The following is an 11,236-nucleotide window of genomic DNA, read 5'->3' as shown; positions in this document are numbered from 1 at the left end:
ACTTGTGTTGTAACATTAAAATGAATTCAATCGTCATTAAGCGATGTGGGTCTTTTTCATTTGACTCAAGATCAACTTTACTCATAATCGAACAACACTACTAATAATCGAGAGGTTCACTCGCATAATCGATTGCTCTGTGTGTTTCAAGGTTAACGCGCATAATCGATTGCTCTGTGTGCGTCAAGGTTAACGTGCATAATCGATTGCTCTGTGTGCTTCCAGGTTAGCTCAAACATTGGTGCTAGCAATCTTTGACTGTACGTTCTATTACTGAACGATAAACTAGGACTGTACGTCCTATTACTAAACGAAAATGTCTGTCGGTCGCTTTTTATTACGGACTTCACACCTGAATACGAGTAAGTATTAAACATTGTTTACATTTGGACATACGTGATTTGATGAGTTTCTAAATCTTCCATTTTTCGAATGATAATGACTACGATTTGGCTATCGCGACTAGCTAGCAATGCTAGCGCCTTCAGTTTAGGACTGTGTTACTGACCTTACTTTATTCTAGCCTGTGTGGCAAGTAGTATTCGTATCGTCACTGTTGCACGTAAGTAATACATAACTAGCTGTTTCACTTCACAATGCATCTTGGCATGTGTAGGCATATGATAGCAGGCTAGCTACTTTGACATTGTTAACCTAATCGGCTGGTAATTGTTTATATTAGACATGTTAATATGCTAGGTTAGCTCGTATCAAAATGGTGTGGTTTGTTATTGTTATTTTCCCAACTAAATGCATGCTGTAACTTTTTTTATCAAGTTTGTTTTCCAACTCCTTAAAGTGGATGGACTGAAAACAAAAGTGCTGTACTTAGTCATACACAGATAAAAGGGGAAGTTCTGTATTTTTGTAATGTAAGCTATTTGTTTTTAATCTTTAATATACCTAAGGTAAGGACGAACACCTTTATGAAACGTTACTGCAAGGTTGGAAGCATTATACAATATTTACCCCTATAAATAGTTTTTAATGGTCTCAACAGCAAAAAAAAACAAAACAACAACAACAAACAAACAAAAAAAACAAAGGAAATGTTTGAATCGTCAAATATGTAACTTTTTTGTTTTTTAAATTTTTTCATGGATTTATATTTGTGTACAAGAGGACTGTGTAAGTGAATGCCTCCGTTTCCTGATATATTGCATTCTATCGTTTGTCAATTACAGTAAGTAGCAACATAATTGCAAAATGCTATTTTTAGTCATGTGGTGCAGGTCTAGATAGGAGAGACTTCTTTTCTTCAATGTATAGAATGTACCTCTCTTGTTTTACAGTTATTAGCAGAAATGCCTTCACTGCCACTAAACCAGATCCCTTCAGGCCAAATATGCTTCGAGTGGGACTAACATTTGGGAGCACAGCTCTTTTGTGGGCACTGGTAATGCTACAACTAATTTTGTCAACATTTTTTATATTTTGATATAATGTGTATAGAAAATCACAGCAAAAACTCATGCTGTCTGTGTCTAATTAGCTCTTCAAGCAGCACAGCATGGATGTGCAGGAATATAAAACAAGAAATGGACTTTTGTAATTCATGGAAACCTGTAAGCAGCACTCTCTATCCCACTATCACCATCAAATGGCACATAAACTCTGTGATCATTGTTGGCACTAACCAGCTGAAAATTGGGTGACATGTATTTTCACAAGGGTTGTTGTAAAAGTATAACATTTGCTTTATGTTAAGTAACTATTTAAAACAGTAAACTTTGTGGATGGTATAATCAGTATTGAAATATACCTGATATAGTGTTCCCTCCTGTTTGTCTTTCCACAGGGCCTGGTTCATGCCTCTTCAGACAGGATGTCAGTTTTTCCTCCTGTATGTGTACAGTGGTCTTTGATGATCATGAGTAATATGTAATAAAGATGTTTATGTATTAACTATTACCCCCACACATTTTTGACATATTTCTTTAGTCACCATGACAGATATTTTCAGCTTTGTGTAAAACCGGGTTAAAACATGACCAAGTTATCTATCACAATATCTCAGTGCAGTACCTATTTAGCAGGTGATTATGAACATGACATGATTAACAATACTGCTATTGGCTAGATGATACATTACATGTTCAAAATGGTCTTACATGACATTGAAGCAGAAACTGCTGACTCAAGCATAAAGATTTGCCACATACAATTGAGAACGTTGATTGGCATGAAATTAAAATAATAATCTGTATAAGTCTTCTGCAAGATAAGTGAAAAAGCAATTGTCCAAGAAAATGAGAGCATAATGGAATTCTGCCACTGTACCATTGTAATGCATACTGAGTGTGGATAGTTTGCACAGTTAAGGGACAATAGGTCATGTTGGCTATACTGTACGTTGAACTCGGCTCGTTCAAAGTCCACGATCTTTGTATCCTCATACAGAGATTTTCAGTTTCAGTCCTGGAGAACCACTGCCCTGCATAGTTTCAGGTTTTCTGTGCTCTAAAGCATCATATTTCACTTTATTGGAATTGGGTGTTTCAGAGCACAGAAAACGACCCCAGGACTGGAGTTCAAACACCCTGTGTTAAATATTACAGAGCAACAGCTTTCACACACATTACAGCTACAGTTATGAAGGTGTGAAGGAAAAAGACAGCTGTATAACAGATATAATCATTGTAGTGGATGTAAAATATGTAAATTCATTGACATAAATTAAAACCAATATTTGTAAACTACTGGATTTGACAGAACATCTGTTGTTGGATAACAGTAATATCATGCGTGATTTGTGATACATGCTGTAATATATTTCGTAACATGCGAACGGGAAGATGCACAATGCACTGCTAATATAATTTCGCCCACTAATGTATCAGAGATTTAAAAATGTAATATGATCTCTGACGTGCATACAGTCAGAAAGAGACGTGTGAAAGTAAGTGTCGTTGAAGTTGTAGTTCGGGAGAGAGTTTTGCGTTTTTTTCTCCTCCCCTAACGTACACGCCCCTTTTTTTGGTCGACTTTCGGTCAATCGCTCGCGCGGTGTTACGACCTGGCCGGTACGGACGCGCGAGGCCATGTTTCTGTGCAGAGTGGCCGGGCAAAGGTGTGCGCCTCTGGCTGCAAAGTCCCTTACACGCCTTGAAAACCTCCGCAGAGGTGGTGAGTGGAATTTATTTATGCGTCGGTTGTAAACTTGGCTATCTTGCTATTCTAATATCTGAGATTGACACATTGTATAAGGCAGCAGGGTCCTTGTACTTTATGAAAATAGTTTTTTTTTCTTTTTAAAGTTGATTCAAATAGAAAAGCCCATCATGTTTCTTCATTGAAGACCGAACATGTCGATCGGAATTATTATAAATGTCACTTTGAAATTTTTACATGACATCCGTATTGGAAATGAAGGTCATTTTACTAAAGTTAGCTAACATATGCCTGGTTTTTGATTGGGCGAAATTTGCTACATCTAGCTACCTGTAATCCTACATAACTCGTAAGACGTAACGCAGTTTAAACGAATTATCTACTTTGCTATGTTGGTTAACATTAGAATACAGTGTACGGAACGAGCAAATAAATTAAACCCAAAATGGAGCTAGATAGCTAATAACGAATGCATGCTACTGTACCCTGGACTTTTTAGAGCAAAGAAAAATAGATGACAGACAGATAGATATTGAGACCACGATTATTCATTGCATTCATTGATTTTAGGGACATGTTCATTTACTTGTGAAGCATTAATTCAATGTATAGACGGCTAGCTACAAATAAGAAAGTTTCAGTATTGCGAGGGTTCATTATCTGAAATTCTTTAACTCTGAAGGCACAGAGAACCCATCTTCCCAATAAATCTGATCTGCACAGATTCCTTGGAAAATCAGTAGTTCATATGTCTTTGAAAATAAATCACTATTATAGCGTATCGAGCAGGAAAATATTCTGAGCAAGAGCGTTTGAAATTTGATAAGGTCATTGAGTAGCCTTGCGTGCACCCAGCATTCATGGTAAATGTCTGAAGTTCAGGGGCAGAAAACATCAGAAATAGGTTTAAAATGACAAAAGAATTCTCTGTATATTTTAAAAAGTGGGTACATAGCAATTTCCCCAACACTGGTTGGCTTTCAATATTCAGGAGGCACAGAAATTGTCTAGGCTGATGGAAGTTAAAAAAAAAACAAACAAGTGGTATGTTTTCCAGTATTAAAAAGGTTTTTAAAAACTGTTCTCATCCAATTAAAAAGGTTAGCCTAAAGACAAGGAGGAGCCTAAAGGCAAGCTCTGTTGGTAGTGGGAAATACCTCTGTTGGTAGTGGGCACTGCACAGACAGGGCCTTGTAACTTTGTCTGCTCTATTCTCATATCCATGTCAGGGTGGAAATTGCATATTTTATGGGAATATGTGTGACTTGGACTTCCTACAAAACCTGGACTAGCATGTCATCTCTAATCCCCCCAACATGCTCATCCTCTCTTTGTGAATTGTACCCATTTGGAAGAGACAGATTAACATATTATCTTGTCTAAATTACACTCTGGTGTCTAGAACCCTTTTCTGTAGCAGGGTGTGATTAATATTTGTGACTATTAAGGGCACTGGCTGGGACACTGAGCTACAGTTTTGAGACGAGTCCAAGTTGCGCCATAGTAAACACAACGTTTGGCCTCAGTTACTGCTGATGTAATCATAATCTGAGTGGACAAGTAAAGGAGAACAAGAATATTCCCTTGTGGTCTTTGTAGTTAATCTTGTGATCTGAGGCATGGCTAACTTTAAAATTCATATATGCATTTTAAGAGTATGATTTTTATTTGCCAATACATAATGCATTAAAATAACTTATGTTGTGTGTTTTTTGAAGATTCCACAGATACTGATGGTAACATCTTAAAAGTAAAGGTAGAGAAATTTGGCTGCACAGTTATACTCCATTGACACCACATTTAATATCTGAAGCATTTGGTGGCAAGTACCCACCAAGTGTAAATGTGGCTGTGTCCCCTTAAAGATCAAAGGGTGAAATATGATATATCATATGCAGCGTATGATTTGCTGCATTTTACTGGGGTTTGGCTCAAATTAATGTATTTATACACTAAAAATAACAGACAAGCCTTAGCTGATGATGTACCAGTGTTTCATAAGACTTTATCAGTACGTTCCAGTCTGTGTTCTGTAGAAACACATCACTGGCCAGATATAAGTGTGAGTGAGGAACACTGATTTACACCCCTTAAAAAGCTGGACTGTCTCACTTATTTCTTTACTCTCTCCCTCCCTCCACAGTAGTTCCTTGGAGACTTATGTCGTCAGTTCCTGGTGGCTCAGGCAAGAACTGGGTTTATGCAATCCTGTGTGGTGGAGCGTTCACTGGCGCCATGGCTTACGTGAGTTCTGCTGCCGCCTCAGGATTTCAGGTCACATGACTTGGATCTGGTGGGGCGAAGAGAATGTAACTGACTTGTTTGCTGCTTCTGATTTTCTAGACCTATAGCACGGTGTCTTCAGACAGTGCCCGCTTTGCTGACAGGATCAGCGAGATCCAGACAAGGCCTAAGAGCGAGTGGCAGCCGAAACCCTGGCGGCCCAAAAGTGAGTCTGCGCCTCTTCCTAATCAGATTGTTAAATTTGCACATTTATTTGGCAATAACATGATTTCCCTTCCCACTGGTCAGTTCTATATTGAAACAGGGTCAGCAATGTTTCATGGAATTCTTTATGGCCTTTTCTTCAAGGTAGATTACATGGTGGTTCTGAAACCGGTGAGCTAGCTAATTAGTTACTACAGTGACAAACTTGAGTGATCACATAAAAGCTCACTTTTGGTGCATAAAAGCTCACTTTTAAAAGCAGCAAAGAACGTATTTTTAAGCTTCTGTCCGGCCTACAATGGTATGCAACCAAGTTTTATAGACAGCGTCGTGCTAGGCTTGGATATAGTAGTCATCCAAACAAGGCCTTATCCAAACCTTTTATTCCACCCTTCTCTTATGTTTTATTTTCTTGTAGTTATGGCTGTGCTAATAGGACTCCTCGTAGCATATTTACTTTATAACATATCACTGACAAACCACTCTAGCAGTCCAAACCTCAGCAACACTGTGGCTACACTCTTTTATACAAATTAGGAAATGCTTTACTGTTGAGGCACTAAAACATATAGTCTTGCATGCAATATGGATCGCTTTACAGAAGAAAGCCATTTAGCAGTGTCAGTCTTCCTTCATTAAGGCATTCAGGTATTTATGTAGAAATTCAGGTCCACTTGGTATCATGGTCCTGATCGCTGTGTGAGGATTATTTTGCAGTAATGACCAGATGGGTGTATGTTGGCCCACTTACTGGACAGCTCTGGCCAAATGGAAATTGAATCATACTAAATAATAGTTTTGAATTTGTTAGGCAGTTTAGCCTGCATCATAAAGTGGAAATGCCCCTTTTCTAAAGTGTGTGGTATTTTTTATAACCACAAATACTCACATGAACTCTGTGTCACTCCGTGGTGGCTTCTCCAATTCCGTTAGACTTTATTGTAGAACACTGTCAGTAATTATGTCAAACTACTAGAGCACAATGGTGATCAATGTTAAATATTTATTTACTTCTCTTAATAATAAAGCTTCATTGTTTGACAGTACCGAAAACAAATATAGGAGACAATGACATGCTCTTGGTTCTCATACATATGCTATGGTTAAAGCCATACCATTTCAGAGGCCTGTGGAGTAGTGTTTCCTTCCAGGCCTGGTAAACAGTAGTGATGCGCTATCTAGGGCTTTCTTACTCCAACACGTCGTTCAGCCAAGTCCATCATCAGTCGGAATAGGTAGCATGTTGGTATATAGGATACACTGCTTCTGCAACCTTTGAAGAAAAAAAGGTTTGCAAGGTTGATCGGAATTTTGTCATATTGCATGTTTTTCTGCAGTCGTCTGTGTTTGTGTTTACACTACTAATACCCTAATGTCTCACTTGTCCTATCTTTAAGTAAACTTTATCCTGTTGGTCAGTGCTACTGTTAATCAGAACATGCCTCCATCTTTACTCTCTCATTCTCCTTTTGGCTCTTTCTATCTATACTCTAATCTTTTCCTGTTTTCTGCATCCTCGCACCCCTTCACATTCCCACCTAATTACCCATCAGTTAGTCTTACATTGCAGAAGATGTGTTCAGAAATGTTGCCTACATTTCATGCAGTGCCAACAACAGGACCCTTTTAGAGAAATCTGAAGGCTTGCCTGTGTGCAAGGAGCCAGAATGTAAGCAATGAATGTTGTTGATCCTATTTGTCATAATTACCAAAGTGCACCTCCAGATGTACGGTTAAAATAAGTGGTGTGCATTCAGTCAGCTCAGGAAATCAACTTAAGAGTAGACATTAAACTCAGAAACAATTGATAATCCCTAATATATGTATCTGAAATTGTTCTGTGCACTGTTCTACTTATTTTTTTTAACTGTTTCTGTGTTCTTACTCATTCCAGAGTTCTTACTCATTCCAGAGTTTACCGGGGCAGCTGCAACTCTGCGCCTATAATCATCTGTCAGGCTGCTTTAGATTTCTGTCTTCTGTCTGCCACAGTACTGCTAACTCAGTCCAGCCCCTCTAATGTTCTCTGCCTTCCCCTCAAAGTACTTTGCTCTTTTTCTACTGTTGCATAGCTTGTTTATTTAATTATTCTTTTTTTTTAAATGAACACCTTGAATATTGTATCTGCTGTATCTGCTTTCAAGTTTTTTATAGGATTCATTTAAATGTGCACAACAAATTCAATTTAGTCTCTGTGGTGTGCTAAAGAGTTTGGAGAGGTGGGAAAGGTAAACCGTCTTAATTTTCCTGTCCCGCACAACAAGCCCCCACCTCTTTAACTCCACTTGTGCAGCTTAGTCAATGTGGTTTATTTCTCCTTCTTCTCTTTCCTCACACTTTATTCTGTGTGTTTGCATGCTGTCTGAAGTGAGGGGGTTTTGGTTGGTCTGATTTGATTTGCTGAGTGGTTATTAGAGGTGTGTGTGTGTGTGTGTGTGTGTGTGTGTGTGTGTGTGTGTGTGTGTGTGTGTGTGTATATATGTATATGTATATATGTATGTATATGTGTGTGTATATATATATATATATATATATATATATATATATATATATATATATATAATACATATATGCATATACATATATACACACATATATATACATACACACACACACACACACACATATATATATATATATATACACACACACATATATATATATATATATATATATATATATATATATATATATATATATATATATATATATATATATATATATTAGTGTGATATTTGTGTTCTAAAAAAAGACAAGAAATGAAGGTTGTGAGGATATAAAGGTGGGAATGATGGAGTCATTGTGTATGACATGAGTGTATACAATGAAAAATGTGACTGTGCTCTTTGTGTGTCTTTCTGTTACTGTATACATGCACATGAAGGAGGTGACGAGGCACAGGTGGTAGAGGCTGCAGCCAGGGCTGTCGGAGAGGAGGCCGGGCTTGTTGAACTAGCTGCAGAAGATGCTATAGAGGAGGTAGAGACTCCAGTGGAGGTGGTTGCTGAAGCCATTACTGAGGCAGCAGAGGTGGTTGCCGAGGTGGCTACAGTCGTTGAGGAAGTAGCCGAAGAGGTGGCAGCAGTGGCTCAGGAAGTGGAGGGGATAGCGGAGAAAGTGGAAATGGCGGCAGAGGCTTTCGAAGCTCCCAAGCTCCTTGCTGAGGAGACCATTGTTGTGGAGGAAGTAGACACTGCTGCTCTGGAGGAGCCTACAGGCAAGAGCAGTGGTACACCTGCAGCCTCACCTGTGAAGGCGGAGTCAGCAGAGGCTAATGCAGAGTGCTAAAGTAGCCAGTCGGGCAGACACATGCATGTGCATGTTCACGTGCACGCACACACACATACATACATGTACATGTTCACGTGCACGCACACACACATACATACGCACATACATGTACATGTTTACGTGCACGCACATGCATGTACATGTTCACGTGCACGCACACACATACATATACGCACATACAAGTTCATGTGCACGCACACACACATACATATACGCACAAAAAGGCACGTCGTACAGTAAATGCATCTATAGCATACTGAAATAACTTATGCCTTGGTATACTACTGTCACACCTTGACACACGGCAAACGTGTGCTGTAGACTCTGATGCAGCAAGCACATCCTTGGCTGCTTGCCTTGGCTGCTAGTGGTAGCTTTCCATAGGCTACCACAGGCTCTGTGTCTGTGTACTGTGCAATTATTAGTGCTAGAGAGACACTGGACAAATGTAAAAGGGTGCTTTAACAGACTAGGGTTTTATAAAGTTGCATTCTTTCATATATGCTTGTTTCAAATGATGTTCATTTGTAAGGAGGTTATTCTTTAGTTCTTAAGTTCCTCTGTTCATAAAATGAGTATAATTTTTCTTTAAAATGTTTAAACTACTCAAATTAATAAAGGTGGATTAATATATATGTATGGTTCCTATTTGGGTATAATTCCTCCATTAGTGGAGCAGGTGCTTTGTTGTTATTGCCTCTGAATTAATTCAGAGACAACTGTCAGCACATGCCATTGGTGAAAGGTTATTACTGACATTGTTAAACTTAGAAACCACTGTGAACTTGCTGCTTTTTGTAAAATGTGACCAAAAACTCCCTCTCAGCAAATAGTCCTCATTATTCCTCATATCAACTTCTTTCCTGTCCCTCTCACACATATTCACTCTTAGGCACTTCTGGTCACCCTCACTCTTTCCACACCTGAGCCAGCCTTGAAAAGTGCTAACCTTCAACCTTCCTTACCTCCTCTCAAATGCATGCAAATACACATACGTGGAGAGTCATGTTGGGATTTATGTTGTTGTATTGTCCATATATCACTCGGATGCCGGTGCACTGTAAAATATTGTACCCTAAATTAACTCTTGGTCTTTAGCTATTATGAGCCATGACAAATAGATTTATCACCCCTGTGTCTATAATGGTGGGCTTTTCTTTCTCTTCTTTTTTAACAGCCCTTTTGTGTAATCAACCTTAAAGGGAACTTATGACTTTAAAATGGATCTAAATTGGTCATTTTAAATAGCTTCTTTTACATGCTTAAATAGTCATATAATCAAAGTGCTCAACAAGATTCAAGCCATTAATAAAAGTGTTGATAACACAATTATATGTTACGTTTCTCTCTTTCGTCTTTTTTGCTAATTGAAACATGACATCCCACAGACCTCAAAGCCTTGTTTTGAAGTGACACTTTTTGCAAAAAATATCCCATTTTTACCATGTCTTGAAACAACTTTAATGAATAATACATCGGTGATATAATATATGATATAAAGCAATATGGCTAGTGTGATGACCACACTACCAGTATGATTTCCTTACAAAAGTGGCCTTGGTTAAGGTCTGGGGTTCATGGTTTCTCTAGAAACAATGTGGGGCTTTTACAAAAATGTCCAAATTAAGAGATCACTGAGTTTTACAGATTCAGAGGGGAGACTGTATGAATAAAAGCATGGACATAACTTACTCCTTTCAGTTGTCTTAATTAGCTTTCTTGAACTGAAAGAAACTGCACATGTTGGCTTTGTGCTGTCCATATTCTTCCATATGTTATCTGTAAACTGGTGGACCTTAAATGGGCCATTCACGGTTACCGTCCTTGATGACATTTTAATACCAGAACGACAACCTCAAACCACCTGCTCTGTAGCGTACACTTTATATATTAATTGATAATAGCTTACCAAGTGGTGCAGTTTAAAGGGAGTTCTTTTTATCGTGTACTTCATGCAATAATTTTACCATATGTTGAATTGCCTTTACCATTGTGAAGGAATCAGTGTGTGACCCTTTTCACTTCTCAGCATGAATGATGGTGACCTATGTTCTGGTGTGGGTTGGCTCTGTCTTTCTGCAGTGGTCCAGGGAAATACAGAGCTCGCTGCTACTTCCATGTTGGAAGATCCATTGAGAGTTTGTGTTGGAGAGGTCATTCCAGTCATAGAGCCTGCAGTGCCAATTAAGGTTGATGTTCAAAAGCTAATGAAAACCTCCAGTTGCCCTAGATGGTGAAGAGGTACCAGTTACCCTGTCAACAAAGGAAGCTACTGTTGTCACAGTTGCTAAAGAGGCACCAGTTAAAATAGCAACAGCGGAAGTTACTGTTATCACTGTTGTTGAAGAAGTGCCAGTTACCATAACAACAGAAGAGAACGCTACTA

At 38.6% G+C, this 11,236-nt stretch overlaps 2 protein-coding genes across 2 annotated transcripts; both read left to right on the top strand.

Annotated features, from left to right (window-relative positions):
- The first annotated feature begins 199 nt into the window (after positions 1-199).
- On the top strand, positions 200-1,911 carry ndufc1 (NADH:ubiquinone oxidoreductase subunit C1). The gene is made up of 4 exons (XM_027016713.3): positions 200-362; positions 1,293-1,396; positions 1,493-1,565; positions 1,799-1,911. Exons 1-3 carry the CDS (start codon positions 317-319, stop codon positions 1,550-1,552), a joined length of 210 nt encoding a protein of 69 aa, XP_026872514.1. The 5' UTR covers positions 200-316; the 3' UTR covers positions 1,553-1,565; positions 1,799-1,911.
- A 1,060-nt stretch (positions 1,912-2,971) lies between these two features.
- On the top strand, positions 2,972-10,189 carry mgarpa (mitochondria localized glutamic acid rich protein a). Its single transcript, XM_027016717.3, has 4 exons — positions 2,972-3,126; positions 5,255-5,355; positions 5,455-5,560; positions 8,444-10,189. Exons 1-4 carry the CDS (start codon positions 3,042-3,044, stop codon positions 8,845-8,847), a joined length of 696 nt encoding a protein of 231 aa, XP_026872518.2. The 5' UTR covers positions 2,972-3,041; the 3' UTR covers positions 8,848-10,189.
- The last annotated feature ends 1,047 nt before the right edge of the window (positions 10,190-11,236 follow it).

The sequence above is a fragment of the Electrophorus electricus genome, chromosome 16, assembly GCF_041902795.1.
Source record: "Electrophorus electricus isolate QZ-2024a chromosome 16, ASM4190279v1, whole genome shotgun sequence".
Lineage (NCBI taxonomy): Eukaryota > Metazoa > Chordata > Actinopteri > Gymnotiformes > Gymnotidae > Electrophorus > Electrophorus electricus.
This window is presented reverse-complemented; position numbering and strand designations above follow the sequence as displayed.